The 18427-nt window shown below is 37.4% G+C and overlaps 1 protein-coding gene across 1 annotated transcript in view; it reads left to right on the top strand.

Annotated features, from left to right (window-relative positions):
* LOC139722916 (cilia- and flagella-associated protein 54-like) overlaps positions 1-18427 on the top strand; it is a 117877-nt gene that overhangs the window by 86968 nt on the left and 12482 nt on the right. The window contains exons 49-52 of the mRNA XM_071634198.1: positions 6937-7064; positions 11339-11430; positions 11775-11838; positions 12386-12566. Coding sequence (XP_071490299.1) covers positions 6937-7064; positions 11339-11430; positions 11775-11838; positions 12386-12566 — 465 coding nt within the window. The remainder of the gene's footprint in view (positions 1-6936; positions 7065-11338; positions 11431-11774; positions 11839-12385; positions 12567-18427) is intronic.

Raw genomic sequence — 18427 nt, 5'->3', positions numbered from 1 at the left:
TAGCGAGCTGCTGTTTTTTTTTTTTCATTCTATACAGTGCGTACATTGTATAAGAGCCATTTTCATTGGTATAAATTTTATATTAAGGTTAGCAACTAATGCTTTATAGTGTTTACAAATTTACTCTAATAGCTGGCAATTATCCTTCACTCATTTATTACTGAATCAGAGACCCTTCCCATCCCTATTACTATAACTGCGATGTCAGTTCTATTGAGCATATGTATCTACACGTTTTGGTGTTTTATCACGCATATATACGCGTTCATTCGATACCTTTGATGGTTACAATGCGAATGTATGCGTTTTACGTACGTTCTAACAAAAGTGGGTGGTTCTTCGACGAACAAAATAACCTATAAAACGTGCAAATAATGGAACTTTCATGATTGTCTTAATAGTAATATTTGCCTAAATAATCGTAACCGATTTCATGAACACTTTAGACATCAAGCCAGACACACGTAGGCCCAGTAGGTGTTTCACACTCAGTTGAGCATATTTATTCACATTTTGTCCATTCAAACTCTGTGGCTGGCTTTACAACGGAAATATATTCATTTTTTATTACCTTTTCTGGTTATGATGCGAATATACGGGCTTCACCTACATAATCTATATTAAACACAAGTGGCCGTTTATTCAATTGTAGACGTTTTTTTTTTTAAGTTTAACGTCATACGATAGATTTTTTCACGATCGTTTATAACGAGGGAAAAAAACATATAGGCCGATAGAATCATAATGGAACTTAGGAACTTAGAAGTCACGCAAGGCACAGATAGACCGAGTCCGTCTTGCACTATGAAGCATGTTTGTTCATGTTTATGCACACTTTGTGTTGGTTGTAATCCAAATATACGCATTAATTCACGTCGTTATGATGATTACAGCGAGAATGCATGCGTCTGAAATGCATAAGAACCAATACAAGATTCGTAGGTGATATCCAACGTTATGTTTAGACCAATCTAAAATAATTGTCAACATAATAACAAACACTACCATCCATGATTGATTTTTCACGTCGCTACCCTGCTTTGGACTTTCCAGGTATCCTTAGATATATAATTATCAGTATACCTGGGGATGGACTCGTCAAACCATCATTGTTGGTACTAATGTGACGTAGATATACACAGCGCGATTAAATGAAATGCCTAAAATATATATGTACACGAGGTACTTTATCTTATTATCACTTTATGTTGACTTATATGTTTCAGTTTAAATGTGGACACCTTCATGCAAATTATTATATGATCGTACTGAAAATATTCACCCTGTAACCATATTATCATACATTTTACATGATATCATAGGTACACTGTGTAATAATTACGAATACATGTATCTATCATGTTACACCGATAATGATTTCTCAATTACTCTTAATCATATCATGGAAGCTGGAAATATGCAGATGTCAGTTGAATCAGTACTGTCAAAAGAAACCAGTTAAATGGAAGAAGTGACAGATAAGCATTGAACCAAAATCATTCATAACGCAGTCATAATTATGCCTCATTCACTTTGTCAAAACGTCGGGAAGAACCTCAATCAACATTAAGCACTTCAAATTCTGTCATTCAGAAGTTGTGCATAACTTTATGAACAGTTTAAAGAAAAATACTTGGTATCCCGGATTACGTAGTCTCCGTTTTATAAAGGGCTAGTTGTAACATATACCTTTAAAGGTACGTATAAAATGCAATATAGTCATGACCGTAATTTCATGTTCACCTGTCTGCTGATAATAAACGCTTAGTTGCAATAAGCATATCTAACAACGCAAAGGATTACATGGAACTTAATAATAAACGCGTACGGCAGGCTGTCATACGAGATGTATACATGGATACTTTAGCCATAATTCTTTTAAATAAAATTTCATAGAGCAATTGAAATATCAAAAAAAGCTGAAACAATACGAAAAGTATTCAGTGATACAAGTGGTATATTATCAACGCCTTTTCAGCTGCATGAGGATTCATAGCCTTTCTAATTGTTCTTGAATTTCTAATGTATAGGCTAAGTAAAATGTGGAAAGGTTACAAATTCGAAAAGGAATTACTTGACTAGGGGCAAAACAATCGAAACACATAATAGAAACTAATATTCACTATCTATTTCATCTCAGAAAAGGTAGGACTCTGACAGGAAACAGATTATAGATTGTGGTCATCAGAAATACGTAAGTTGCTTATCGCACATTTCCAGCTATGAGGGGAAAAAATACATCACCACTATCAGAATGGACAGTTGGTTTTCTTATAAACATGACCACTTAGACATACTAAGTGTGTATACATTAACAGACATTCACCAGGAGAAAATATGCAATAAAATACAGTCTGTCAAAAGATAAAAAAATAAAAAAACCACAGAAAGACACCGTTGCAAGGTAATTGGGTTTTCTGAACCAGGACGGGAACTTTCCTGGACACAGGGTTTGAGAACATGTGAATAGTAATAATGATAATACGTTCTGTACTAAACCCAATCGAATTCTCCAATGAAAGTTGTAAAACTACTGCACCCATGTCCCTGTTTTCATGACATCATTTACACGAAATAGCTTTGAACAAAAATTGTCGACAATTGCAAGTATTTGTATGAGATTGGGTGTGTATGCTCTATTGGTTTCCGTTGTTCACAGACCCGCTGGCCGGAACGTTCCCCCTCTGTTTTTAAAAGTCCGTAAAAAACAAGCGTGGAATTCTTGTTGTTGCGCATGCCAGTGTAGCAGACGTTTGTGCCAGTGTCAGTAAGTATGTCGAGTGAGGGTCTCGAATGTGGACACCAAAAGCCTGGAAGATAACTGAAAGAGAAACGGTGAGAATATGAACGGGTTTTTTTTTTTTCTAATAACGCATAGTAATGACGAAAATAAACTGCCACTTTGGGCTCGCTGCACGAGTACTCGACTCTGAGATCAACCCGATTTTGATAAACCTAACCTGACCAAGCAAAATAAGTGAAAAATTAATCACACTTGAAAGAAAGGTCATGGACTTTTAATTTCTCTATAATATTTGGAAATTTTGATTTGTATTCTGCAAATGAGTGAGACTCAGTAAGCTAATGACGACATAAATCTACTTTTTTTTTTTGTTATTAAAGTGAATTGAATCGGAAACATTTCAAGTCTTTTAGACGTACATGAATAATTGCAAAATGTACATAAGATAAGCTACAGTGAACCGAGATATAAAAATTTATTACAATAATGGTTTATGTCTACATTTCTATTGACAGCTGAATAATATTTAAACGAACATTACGTTAAAAACAATTCAATTTCGTTGTAGTCATATCAAACGGTTGAATGTAAAGAAGGTATAAATTCCTATTCATAAAATTAACAGCACTACAAAAGTTTTGCATTTCTTTATATAGCTGATTTTAGAGAGCTTAACATAATTAGAACAAGAAAAAACAAAACAATATAACAAAGACATCCATGCTTAACTTTATTTGAAATAGATTTGAATAGATAATTACAGAGTACTACGTTTTACACTAACAAATCATCAGTTGCTGGAATGGGCGCAACCCAAATGAAACAGCGTTGTCATATCAAGGCGGAAAAAATATCAGAATATACGAAATGTGCAATTTCAAATATCTACATGACACTAAAAAAATAAGTATTCCAAGTAACACAAACACAAATTCAGTAAAGTATAGAATTCAAAACCAACGGAAAATTATTATTTGAATAATAAATTTCGAACAGTAAAAACAATGTAAAAAAAACAACTTACGTGTATAAGTACATAACGGGTACAAGTTCGGCCGTAACAGGAACAGTGACAGCAACTGCTCATGGCATCACAAATTAATAGCAAAACAAAAACCAAACCAAACAAAAATAAAACAAGATTTTATAAAATAATCTGACGAACGAAAAAAAACAAACAAAATGCCACAAGCGTCAAGAGTTGACAGAGGCGCCAATTTAATGCTTGCCCCTGCGTAAAACATTTGAACGTGCACTCCTGGATAGCTGTTGCCCCGGCGTCAGAATTTCGAAGGCGTTCGCTTTCAGCGCTTTCTCCGGGTATTGTTTTTTCGCTTTCAGTTCGTTATTCCGAGTGTTCGTTACTTCAAAGGTTCTCCGAATGCTCGTTGTTTCAAAGGTTCGCTTATTCCGGCTATTCATTAGTCGGAAAATAAGGGAAGGTTTGTTAATCTAGAATAACGAAACTCCAACGAAACGACTAACGAAACGACAATCGACCTTCGGAATAACAAACGCCACATACTAAAATTGTGTTTGAATGAAGCAAGCTTTCCCATTTTCGACCTAAGGAATATAACTATCGGTATTCGCAATTTGCTTGTTTCGGAATAACGAACCCTCGGAAATATAAACCTTTCGAAACTAACATCATCCGGAAACAGAGATCAATGAGATAATTTAAAAAAAAAGAATGACTGATCGCATAATTATCGTAACACGATAGTTATCGTAACACGATAAAAATCAGATAAACGTCAACACCATTTGTTGAAAAAAGTAAACGAGATAAATTTCACCTCAACGTGTTCAAAACAAAAATACAACGAATTTCACCGCCATGTTATGTTAATAAACTAGGAAGTTATAGCTAAGTGATAAATCATTTCACTTGGCTAATATTTTTTACGACCAGCCTTATTTATTTTTTTTTCACTGTTGACTTTTTTTTTTAGTCGGGAAGATGTTCATCATCGTGGTAGAAACTGAAGGAAATAAAGCTGATCTGCTGTCTCACGAAGTGAGGTAAACACGAAAAAATAAATACTACTTTGCCAGACAAAGGCGAGACGAAGGCGTAAAACGTTTGAACGTGTCATGCACTCCTGGATAGCTGTTGCCTTGGCATCAAAAGTCAAGGCGTTCGCTTTCAGCGCTTTCTCCGGGTACTGTTTTTCCGCTTTCAGTTCGTTATTCCGAATGTTCGTTATTTCAAAGGTTCGCTTATTCCGGATATTCATTAGTCGGAAAATTAGGGAAGGTTTGTTAATGTAGAATATCGAAACTCCAACGAAACGACTAACGAAACGACAATCGACCTTCGGAATAACAAACGCCACAAACTAAAATTGTGTTCGAATGAAGCAAGCCTTTTCCATTTTCGAACGAATGAATATAAATAACGGTATTCGCAATTTGTGTTTCGGAATAACGAACCCTCGGAATAATAAACCTTTCGAAACTAACATCACCCGGAAACAGAGATTAACGAGATTATTAAAAAAAAATGATTAATCGCATCATTGTCGTAACACGACAAAAATCAGATAAACGTCAACACCATTTGTTAAAAAGAAAACGAGATATATTTCAACTCAACGCGTTCAAAGCAAAACTACAACGAATTCGAACGTCATATTAGGTTAATAAACTAAGAAGTAAGTTATAGCCAAGAGATAAATCATTTCACATGGATAACATTTCACGACCAGCCTTTTTTTTTTCATTGTTGACTTTTTTTTTAGTCGGGAAGGTGTCCATCATCGTGTAGAAACTGAAGGAATTAAAGCTGATCTCCTGTCTCACGAAGCGAGGTAAAAAAAAAAAAAAAAAAAAAAAATGAATAGTACTTTGCCAGCCGACGGCTATCTATAGCAGACTTCGCGGCCGAAACGTCGTATTAATTTTGTCGCGTTTACCTCGCTTCGTGAGACAGAAGATCAGCTTTATTTCCTTCAAACTTTTTTTTTTGTATGAAAAGGAGGTGCCGCAATTTAGTTTCAATGTTTGAGAAATAATGTATCAGCGGAAAAATAAGCAAAGAAAATGGGATTCTATCGTGATAGCGTCCGATTTTCTGTGCTCATTTACCACTGATAAAATATATCAATTTCTGGGCAGTTTCGTTCTGTTTGCGTTTTAGAAAAAAAAAATACAGATGTGTAACGATTTACTGACGGACATAATAAAACAGTTCTGACACCTCATTTTCATAACTTTGAGAATCATTAATGAAGGATAAATTCGGTAGATCGTTTGGAACAGCAATATAAAGGGCTAATTAACGAGTGCAAAACGTCTTTAAATCGAGATAGACCAACAACGAATCAACAGGTCATTAAAATGAAAGTCCCGACTATCTGTATTACCAGACACTTATTTTCTGTTGCCGTGAATTCCGTCCTCAGAGGCTGAAAAGCGAGCGAAAAGAAAAGGCACCAATTATTCACAAAGATCTTAACATTACGAGTGTAAAGAACTAAGTGAATCACTCTCTTCTGTTCCGCTGCAAAATATACAAATACATCGTATTGTGTTTCAATGCGACATTTTGCGCGGCGCAAAATCGCATTGCAGCTACGCGCGATACTTTCACTTAGGCGCCGTAGATGGCGCTAGACACTTTGACCGGCGGAGCTCCGTCGGTCGATGCGTTCGCGTTGAAACGTGTTTGTGAACGCGTTACCGATGCGCGGTTCTACGCGTAGTAAGTTTAACGCGATCAGCACTGTAGCATTTATTTTTTTATGCCCTTGCTGTTTCCATCTAGCCTCTTTGACATTGTGAGCTACATCATCACATCACTTACGTTGTTGAAACAAATTAAAATTTAATCAGACTAAAGCTCTTTCTTCACAGCAATTGCTATTACAATAATACTCTTCTGTTACATTAACTTCATTGTTATACTCAATCAGAACTGCAAGGCTGTTGTTTGCTTTGATTGTTTATTTGTTTAGTTGTTTTGCATCCTTATGTAATCGTTGATAAATGTATGTCCTACTAGACCTCCACCAGAGCCCATATGATTAATGGTCAATGTTGAACTATTATATTGTTTTCAAAAGGACAGTGCTGTCTTGGTTGGGACTTGAACCCACAACCTTGTGGTCATGATTCCGGGCATGTAAGCACATAACCCAAGACCATGACACAACTGGTATTTGAATGGTATGAAATTCCTTTCCTTCCAGGGTCTCCTCCCCTGCCCAGCGGCCAGTGTCTCCCGTCACGGTGAGTTCGATCAGCAAGCCGGCCAAGTCTACGGTCAGCAAGAAGGAGGTCAAAGCTCCCGGCCAGAAGATTGTGGTTGACGATGCTGGTAAACCTCCACCGCCATCTAATCTCAATTTAATTTCTTTTGTATTTCCACTTGATTTCACAGGACATCCATGCATTTGCATATTAATCTTTTTAACTCTTTGCAACATGTCCATCGATGAATTCATCATTGCTTTTGACGAGCTCGCTAATACCTTAACCTTCATGTTAATACTTTTTGTGTCATTTACATATATGCTAACACCACAATAATAACTCATAGTACTTTCATTAACAAGAAATAACTCATTATTGACTAATTATTCATCAGCATCAAAATTCCTGCTAGCTTCGTTGTCTCCCCCCCCCTTTTTCAGAGTACATACAAGCCCAGACTAAAGCTACATCTCTAGATTGTAGTTTTGACTATGTCTAAATGGAGGGCTAAATAGTATTTCCCCTTCAAGTTGCTTCCCTAGTCTCCATCTCCCCAACTCTATTCAGCCCCCACCCTTCTCTGCTTCTCCACCCACCCCCCCCCCTCCTCCCCCTAAAAAAATTGCATGATATTCATATCTCCAAGAAACATATCCATTGTTTAGTATAATTGTAGCTATATAAAAACCAGATTGCTGACTCTCTATGTCGTGTGTAGATTTCACTCAGCGTCAGTATGTAAAGCAATCTTGGCATATATTGCTTTGGATTATTAAAAATCCTTTATGCGTGTAGCTCCTTTGTGCAGTGAGGGTATCATCCAGTTCAAAGTATATTTTTGTTTCATTTTGATGTTAAAAAATGATAATCTAACCTTCTGATCAGTGATCCTCATATGATATTTTTCCCATCTGTAAATTTGTAGAGTGACATGTACACTTGTACCTGTAAAGCCTAACCTTTCTGGTCCACAATACCCTTCAATGATGCGAAACATCATTAAAAAAACAAACAAAACGAAAAACAAGAAGAAACAGGCCAATATCCAAACTGCAAAGCTGTGTGACATCATTACAAAGCTCAACTCACATAGAATTGACAGGAGACTGTCTTCTGTAAATTAGTAGTTTATTGGGTGCTGCAGTATTCAATGCATTGTCACTGGCACTCAGTGAAAAATAAAGTACCTGTTGTGCCAGTGATAATGTGTTGCATACCATGCAAAGCAACTTCATTGTTTTGAAAGATTTGGTTTGCTTCCCCACCCTACCTTGTTTCCTCTGTACACAATACAATTAAGATTACTTTGTACATGGTACATGTACCTGAATTGGATTGGTTTGGTCCAATTTCGATATTAAAGATCAGGATGGCATTTCATGTAGCATTTTGGTCGGATATTTTTCTGACAAACTGTTACAAGCTACTGAAATCCTTGCATCTGATTGGCTGAGAGCAAATCTGTCCGACAACTTTGTCTGACCAAATGCTTCATGAAATGCCCCTCAGAGAACATACGAGTAATGTATTGTAGTGATATATCACTACCCTGGTATAAGGATGCCGTGGCTTCTATGCTAGTAGTTTAATAAACTGCATACAAGTCCTATAAGTCTGATGTTAGAAAGCTCTTTAACTGTTTGCTATTTATCATAGCACAGTCAATTATGTCATGAAGTTAAAACAGATGAGTGTTGAAGACCTGCAAAAACTTTGAAGCTCTTGTCCAGCTATTTCTGTTATGTATTTTTCTGCAGGTATGTTAAGATGTCATGCCCATGATTATGTTGCATTATGCACAAATCATAACTGTTCTCCCTGCTCACAATATGTAGCCCTACTCAGTGATTGTCCAGTAAAATATGCCATCACCACTGTGTCAGCATATATCCCATGCACCCACCGTCTAACCCTCTGACATGCAATGTACACACACTCTTCACCGTCTTGTTGTACAGGCACCACGTCACAAGCGTCGCAGCCTGCCTCCGAGCACAAGTTCAGATTTGGTAGGCACGAAGTAGAGTCAGACACGGTCAAAACCTTTTGACCATTCTCCCTTTTTTTTAGTCCTCTTTGATGTACACATAGCGGAGAAATGTGTGGTTGGTAGCCAGTTCGACGAGACCCCTCCCTATTTCTCATAATGTTGTCATTTGTGTGTTGTATAAGGTTAAATTCATTATTATCACATCATCTCATCTACTCGCATTCCACCATAACCCAGCAACATGCTAAAACATGCATAGATGTGTATATATTTGTGTTATTTATTTATTCTAGGATATACTTGAGTACATGGGGATACCTTTTTCCCTGCATTTTAGACATGCTATGAAGTTGCGTATTCATTGGTTGCATTAAAAATATATATATTGATTTCATGGGTGATCATCTTATCTGGAAATATAAATAGGTCCATAGGTGGTCATTTTACCTGTCATCATCAATTCATGTAACATCATGTAACTGCATAAGTGACCCTGCACCACAAAACACACAAAAAGTCGCCAGACATGACATTTTAGTTAAGAGCATATTCTGAAAGAACAGACTTTAAGTTTTAAAATGATGTATTACTCAAGTCAAATGAACTCTCCTAACCTATCTAAATATTGGAAAGAAAGCACACACTCAGGAAAAGTGTGAACTGAGAAAAGAGGCTCTGAAGTACAGTGTCTATTCAAGCGCTTAATCTTTACCAAACCATGCGGGTTGTGCAATGAATGGGAGAAAAAAAAACAGGATGTAAACCACCGGGTTAACAACAATAAAGGGATTACAAATCATATTAAACTGAAATTATGCATGCTTTATTAATACATTCTGTCCTTACTTAATGCCAACTTTCAAAGTAATAGCATCATCCTTTCAAAAGTTATAGGAGTTGAAAGTGAAAAGTGTGTACAAGGTTTTCAAGAAATGAAAAGGGGACTCTAAAGAAACACTTACGCTTTTCTGCAAAAACAAATGTTCAATATAAACTGCTAAAAACACACTTTCCTGTCCATTTCATGATCTCAAATTTCAGCATAATGTAGAAGAAGACTTGCTCTTTCAGAAAATATGAAAAACTCAAGATCGACTCGGTTGACCCATTTCACCTAGTTCCAGTCCTCATACAAAATCAGTGTGTGCGACTTTTTGTTCGTTTTGTGGTGCACGGTCACATATATTCTCAGTAGTGCAAAGATAAGATGGCTGTATGGTTGTGGTGTATGTTGAATGTTGTATTGTGGCAACAGATACCGGTATAGCTTGCACATAATTATGTTTTTGATTAGAAGATAGTGCTGTATACATTGCATTTGCTGAGTACATTCTGCAAAATGTCATTTTGCATTCCATATGAGTTTTGTCCTATCTAGTATATGTGTTATAAATAGTTAGTGCATTATGTCATCCCTTAGCCATACACTTGATTGGGTCATGCAATACAACCTAGAACTATTGCCTTTAAAGTTATTTCAGCTCCTTTTAGGAGTTACTTGTCTGTTACAGATGTTTCTTCTCGTAATCATTCCATTCAATGACTCTGTGATTGCTTTGTCAACATTAGGTAGTTGTGTAGGCCAGGCAAAAAACCCTGATAGAAGTTTTCACCTATTTTGTGCTCATGCACATAAATGTACATATTTGCTACCTCCCCTTCCTCCTCCCCCCCCCTCCCCCCTCCCCCTCCCCTCCCCCTCCCCTCCCCCTCCCCTCCCCCTCCCCTCCCCCTCCCCTCCCCCTCCCCTCCCCTCCCCTCTCCCCTCCCCCTCCCCTCCCCCTCCCCTCCCCCTCCCCTCCCCCTCCCCTCCCCCTCCCCTCCCCCTCCCCTCCCCCTCCCCTCCCCCTCCCCTCCCCCTCCCCTCCCCCTCCCCTCCCCCTCCCCCCCCCCCCCCCCCCCCCCGGCTTGACTAGAAAGTAAGTTGGATCCAACTCACCCAAAGCATAATTATGCCACAGTCCAAAAGGAAGGCCAAGGGGATACAATTAAGCGATAACCTAATGGGTACTCATCAAGCATTAAGTGTAGGACATCTGTGCCAAATAAGGTCAAGATAGCAGACATGCCATTGTGCTCCTTTGCACAGTGAGGGTTAGGGTTTGATTTAGAATGGTCTTGCGAGGCTGGGTGATTTGTTTTATGTAGCTCAGGACTCAGAAAGCAAATGGATCTCCTTTAAAAATATTTGGTAAGTGATACTTGTGTGTTGGCATTTGTCATTGAATGTCAACATTCTAAAGGCCACCAGGATAAACTCACTGTGTGAAATGGTCGTTCAAAGACACTTTTAAGTCCAAAATTCATGGTTTTATGTTTTGTTTTGTTTTCAAGCTATCACACATTTTAGTTCCATAGTGTAAGTTATCTCCAGCCTAATTCTAACTTTCTCTGTTGTCACTGTGCAGATGATAACTCTTTCCACAGCATCCCACTGTCTGAAGTGACTATGAGGAAGTTTACCAATGAGGCCAATATGCTCACTGTGGAGAGAATCAAGGTATGTGATAATATTGAGTTTTCCCAGCTAGTCATTTTGTAGACCACTTCCTCTCTCCTATATTCCTTATCTTTTGGAGACATATCTGGTATTTGTGCTTGAAGTACACATTGAATTGAACTGTTGGAGTGACAGTAAATGAAATTACTACAGTTTTTAACATTTAATTGATTTTCCCTTCCCCCCCCCCCCCATGATAGTGGTTTATTAGCATATTAACACAGTGACACCATATCTTTGACATTGTACATAACTGATGCAATCACACATGTCTGTTGATGTGAAATATCTGCAAATATAGATATGTGCATAACACAAACTTTCTGATCTCTCCCGCACCACAGGGCACACTACTAGATACAGCTGATGAAGTCCTCAAACTCATGGTTGAAGTCCTTCAGGAACACTGTAAGTTCCAGCAATCGCACACGCTACTGCAGTACTCGCATCATGATGACTATTAAGAACTCCCTTTGATTCACTTGCTTAAATTATACTCATTATTTTGATTTCTTCTGAAGCCTACATAGCTCACTGTAGAGATTTGATTCTGAATGTTGCTTTGGATTTTTTTTTTTCTCTCTCTCTCTCTCTCTCTCTTTTTTTTTTTTTTTTTTTGCTTTACAGATGCAGTATTTACATATTTTGCCATCTTCATAAGGCAACCAGATAAAGTTGTTTCAAATTATGATTGTAATGTGTCTGTGTTGTTCACGTGGCATGATGTTAGAGTACACAAATCTGACTGTAGAATGCTTATTGCTGATCATGCTACTTTTGAAGCGACTACAAATGAAGCAGCTGAGATTGTGAAATAGCAAAATCATTTGCCATGTCTTGTAAATTCCAAGAAAGTTTGTTTCACACACATCTGATGATGATTACATTCTGCTAGCACATGGCCACCAAGATCTGTTTTAATACCGTATTCTGTGATGACCTTGATCCTCGACAGATGCAAGAAGCCTGTCAGCCTCTGAGCTGGAGCTGGTGGTGCTAGCCAAGCTGGAGCAGGCAGCCATCTTGAGGGAGTACCACCTGCCGCTGACAGGGTCAAAGGTCGTCCTCTCGGCTCTCAGTGACATCCAGTCCAGCCCCATCTTCAAGGAGACCAGGAAATCCATCTCGCCACGCAGGTAAGAAACTCAAGTGGTTTCAGTCCTGACACAGATACCAACAAATCTTCTGAGACTAAAAACTGTCCTCTACTTTCAGATTTATAAAATGAGTACCCAGTATAAAAGAAGCTGAGCATTACTTTGATTCGGTTGAGCATATGTACACTGAGAAAAGTAGTGCAAGATGCCTGGCATGTTCCCCAGGGAGTGACACAAGTGCACTGACGATGAATTTCATTCCAGTGACCAGCAAAATAATAGATTGTAAAGCACTCAGAGCATCACAAGATTAACACAGTCACTATTATTATCATCATCTGAAATCAAGCTTATCCCTTCAACTGTTTTCCATGATTAAAGTGATGAATGCAGGTGGAATAAAACAGACCACTTCAAATTGCTTTTGGCTATCAGATGACAGTCTCAGCACAGCTATCAATGACTCAATGTGATTAGCTCGTCTATGCTATTTGGGAAAGATTGTAATTCTTATGTGTCTAACACAGTGAGAGAAAAGGCTGATTTAGCTAATCTTGTGGAATGATTCCACATATCTGTCATAAATGATTACCTTTATTACCTCCGCCAAGGGAGGAGGTTATGTTTTCATTACTGTTGGTTTGTTCGTTAATTAGTTAGTTAGTTAGTTAGTTAGTTAGTTTGTCCGTGTGCAAGATAACTAAAAAAATAGTTAACGGATTGGGATGAAACTTGCAGGAAAGGTTGAGAATGACACAAGTAACAAACGATTAACTTTTGATAGTGATCCGAGAATTTTGGGGGAATTTATAAAGGATTTTTGATATTTTGGCAGGTAGGGTCACCCCTTACAAAAAAGAACCATGGTTTTACCATGGTAATACCATGGTATGGTAATGAACCATGGAAACCTAGTAATTTTGCCCTGGTAAAACCATGGTACATTACCATGGTATTACCATGGCAAAATACCATGGTTTTACTGCTCTTACCATGTACCATGGTATATTACCATGGTATTACTGTGCTTACCAAATACCATGGTACCGGTACCATGGTACAATACCATGGTATTTCTGAGGTGATTTTACCATGGTATTACCATGGTATTACCGTGGTATTACCATGGTATTTACAATTTGAAAAGAAAAATAACATTAATGGTCGTGTATTTACAGCATGCAGTACTAGTATGTTATCTACATAACCGGGCCTCGAATCACATACACCTGTTTCTACACTATAGTACAAGACCTACATCCTAATCTATACAGGTCTACCTATCTGTATACCTAGAGTATACATCCTATTCCTAGATACATTGCTAGTGTATCAGTTCTTTATATATGGGCTGATATCTGAAAAGGTTTAAGGCATGGTTACTAACTACATGTCATGCATAATATTAGTCCTATCAAAATATGAATATGCATTGTTATAACACAAGTTAAAATAGTTGGTAACAAAAGAGGAATTTCCCAACATACTTCAAAGTTGAAACCCAGAATATATACTTTGGGTTTTTATGTCTTTTATCTATTTTATCTATTTTCTCACCTTTTGCATGTTAGATGCTCTCTCATGAATATTCATGAGCGATACAGAAACCAAGTCAAAACATGGTTCGTGCAACTTGAATCAACTTGTGTTACATTTTCCAGTTGGGTTAATGAGGTTTAAACTGCATGGGAAGAAGTCAGTTCTTGGTACCATGGATATATTAGTACTAACCGGGTGTTTGCACTCACCCACACCCCCCCCCCCACACACACACAAGCACACACATACACACATACACACACTACACACATTCACACATATACTAAATACAGGCTGTAGTACATTTATTACATGAACATACCGGTATAATATTTTGGGTCGTACTTGGAATTTGTATGAGATAACACACAATGTGAATTAGTTCCAAAACTTTGCTTATCTTTAACGGGCCAGGCTTATTTGGCTATAAATGCTAAAAATTGCATTTTGGGAGGGAATTTCGCCTCCCCCCCCCCCCTCCACAAGATCTCGACCATTAGTATTACGATCGTAGCGAAATTTGGCCCAAGTTACAACCACATTGTAATCTACAAAATTATGTGTTATATATCTTATAATATTTTTTTTTATTGTCAATTTCTAATTTTAATTCATCAATTAATTATTTGTGCAAATTAGGCCCATCATCTTATTTTAGCCTAATTAAAAGCATTAAGAGTCTATTTTTTAATCATTTGTAAGTCTGTTTTTACATGTTTAAAGACCATGCATCAGACATTAAAGGACTTCCAAAAGCCAATTTATTATGTATATGATTTTTTTTTTGAGTTTCAAATGTATTTCTTTGTTTTTTTATTGTTTCCTTTGTTTTCTTATGAGATTCTCATTGACCACTTTTATACCATAATTAGCATAAGATCAATCAATCGCAGTGATTAATGTTACAGCAGTGATAGCTCCAGGGGGCCCCTTCTTTAATTTTTGAAAAGATAAAAATAAATAAATAAAAAGAAAACAAAATGAAAATGGGCGTGTCTGCCCCCTTTAATTGCGGAAGTGGCACCATGACAGATCCCTCCCCCATCCCCACCCCCACCCCATTTACGGAATTCCTGGATCTGCTCCGATAAAGAATAGTCAGATTTTTAAAGAGTTTCTTTGTTGCTGTTTTCAATCAATCTTTGCGTCGATTTTTTTTTCAATCGGAGAAGGGACCGTACTTCACAAGCTTTGTCTTTTTAGTGGGTCCCTGCTTTTTTCACACAATGCATATTTCATTTATTTCACTTTTGTTACCTCAGCAACCACTGCATTGTACCCCTACTTTAGGTTTTCAATTATTGCTCTCTCTGTACAAATTACATGCATTCTACTTTCATTGAAGAAAGCGAGATTTATGTTCACCAAATAGATTATTTTGCTGTGGAAAAAACAACAATGAATTTGAAGTTGAACTTGAAAAAAAGTCAGGAAAATGTCTCATGACAGGGTCTCTTCCATCGCAGACTCGAAACATCGAGGGTGGATTCCGCCCTTCCCTCTCCTGCCACGTCCCTTAGAGTTTAAGGGGTTTACCTTTATCGGTTGATATATATTTTGATTTTTCCCATTCGTTGCAAGTATACTCATAATGGTCCAATAGTTTTGACTGTAATGTATTGGTACGTTTATAATCGTTTAGAAAGTGGAATCAATTGGTAAAACTGCCAGATTTGATGAACTGGTATAAACTTCCCCAGTCATGCCAGTTTGATACATTACCCGGCTGGGTTCTACTAACTGTTACAGCCTAAACTTTATCAAAGTGCATGTAGGTTAAATCTGCATTGCTTTGAAGTTGAATAAATCTATCAGTTGTGTCAAGTCATTTGCAACAGGTATACAAGAGCCTGGTTCAAAAAAGTTGAATCTGCTGGAATCATGGAGTTGATGTTTTAGTATGCCAGTTCTTACTGGTAAATCTGCCAGTTGTGTCCAGTCGATTCAACCTGCACCAAATTGGTCCAATTTTTTCGGGGTCATCCCACAAGTCATACGGCCCACAAGCTCGACATTGCATCATGGGGCTTATTGTAAAAGTGTCGTGGGCCTTATTTACCTAGTGTCGCAGTCATGTGGGCCTTGTTCGCTAGGTGTCAAATTCATGGGTTGTTTGATTTGTTGGCTGTATGATTTGTGGGTGTCGAACTCGAATGTGCACTCATTGTTTCTACTGTAATCAACTGGTTGTTGTATGCCATTTCACACAATTTCTTTCAAGTGGATCATCAACTGAAAAATCTGCTTGTTGTGTCCAGTTGATCCCACTTTGTCTAAGGGCATACTTTGGTCTATTTCTTCCTACTGGAATCAACCAATAGGCTTTAATGTTCCAGTTTACACAATAGATCTATTTTTTTTAATCTGTCATTTTCATTAGAACAGTTCAACTGTTAGTGGTATGGCAGGGCCCTGTGGTATAGAGCAGCGACAACACTGGAGAGGCTCTCCTGGATAAGACCTTATTATTATTATTATTATTATTATTATTATTATTATTATTATTATTATTGTTATTATTATTATCATCATCATTATTATCACCAGTACCACTATGCTACTACTAGTAGGTATGTTGTTATTACACACATGTAACTCACTCATCACAGTTTGATCCATTTGTTCAAACTGGAGTCATCTATGTTTTCTCAGTGTACCAGTCCATTCCATCGCTTTCAAGTGGAATCAACTGGTAAATCTGCCAGTTGTGTCTAGTCAAGTTCAATACAATTATTGTATCTATACAGGAATCGGGTAGTTGATATTTCAGTATGACACTTTATTCCGTTTCTTGCAATTGGAATCCAGCGGTGAATCTGTAGGTTATGTCAATGAATTCTAATTGGTAGACAATTGCCTAGTTTATTTCATTTGTTTCAGTCTGTCAGTTGGAATGAAATGTTAGTTTGGAGTCAACTTGTCTAAGTGGAGTCAACTAGTGAGTCTGCCAGTTGAACGACATGTTTTCCAGTTGGTACAAATAAAACTTCATAATCAATGATTTAGAGCCAGGCCATAATATTCAGCTGGAATTGATTGGGTTTTTTTTTCAGAGTGTGCCAGCTCATTCAATTTAGTGTCAGCTGGAATGGCGTGAGTTGGTATTAATTTTCATCTTTAATTGTATGGTAATTCACACCATGGTAATGTGAACGAGTATCGGCCTACTTCCAGTTTGCAACTATTTGAACAAGTTGGGTCAAACGGATAGCTATAATGGGACCATTTTTTCCTTGTGATACCAGTAGAGAATGTACCTTTTTTCGTCATTATTTGACATTTAAAAGGAGTATACAGCACTGGATGAGATGAGGATTCAGCTTGTAACATTTTGCGAGATATTTAGAAACCACTCTTTGAAATAAAGAGCAGAAGAGGACTCAAACGTTTATTTAATGAAAACAGGCTGAGACTATGACTGAGATATCTAAAAACAAATTAAAACAAAGAGCTCCTAATGAAAGATGGGGCCTGTCAATTTCATTTTGATTTTTTTTTTTTTGGGGGGGGGGGGTTGGTAATCTCAGCCATTTCAAGACGAATTTTCTTCAAAACGTTGAATCCTTCTTGAAATTACAGCTGTATATGCTCTTTCATACACTTTATTTCATGAGAGGTTTATCATCTAACAGAAAAAAATAAGTTGTAAATCTGAATCCTCATCTCAACCAGTACCTACTGTACAGTCCCTTTCAGCTATAAGAATATCATAATTGATATATTGTTGTTGAACCATGGTATCACCATGGCTATTTTTGTGTACCCTTAGAAATACAGAAGATGACAAAAAGACTATGGTTATATATGCTGCGGTACGATTAAAGACCCTGTGGTTGTAGTACATGGTATGATGGTTATCATATGGTATCTCCGTGGTTATTCTATGGTACAAGTAGGCCTAGTAGTGCCAGAACCGTGCCATGGTATGATGGTTATTACATGGTATATCCATGGTTAATTAGTGCAGCGATACTGGGGAAATTCCTTATATACCATGGTTATTTTATGGTACAAGTGGTAATACCGTGGTGATGCCATGGTATGATGGCCATAACCTGGCATCACCATAGTTATTTTATTGTACCTGTATAGTTATACCAGGCAAATACAGTAGATGGCATGGTTTTTCCATGGTACTGGTAGTAATACCATGGTAGTGCTATGGTATAAAAATTATAACATACTATTACCATGGTTATTTTGTGTCGCCTATGGTAAAACCATGGAAATACCATAGACTTCACAGTTATTCTATAATATACGTATCAGTACCATGGTCGTGTCATGGTATTGATAGTTTACCATGGTTTTTCTGTGGTATCACCGTGCATCACCATGGTTTTTCTGTGGTACTCGTAGCA

The sequence above is a fragment of the Diadema antillarum genome, unplaced genomic scaffold (assembly GCF_040938485.1).
Source record: "Diadema antillarum isolate AM-2024a unplaced genomic scaffold, OU_Dant_1.0 scf00000177, whole genome shotgun sequence".
Classification (NCBI taxonomy): Eukaryota; Metazoa; Echinodermata; class Echinoidea; order Diadematoida; family Diadematidae; genus Diadema; species Diadema antillarum.
Note: the sequence above shows the minus strand (reverse complement) of the source record. Positions and strands in the feature narration are given on the sequence as shown.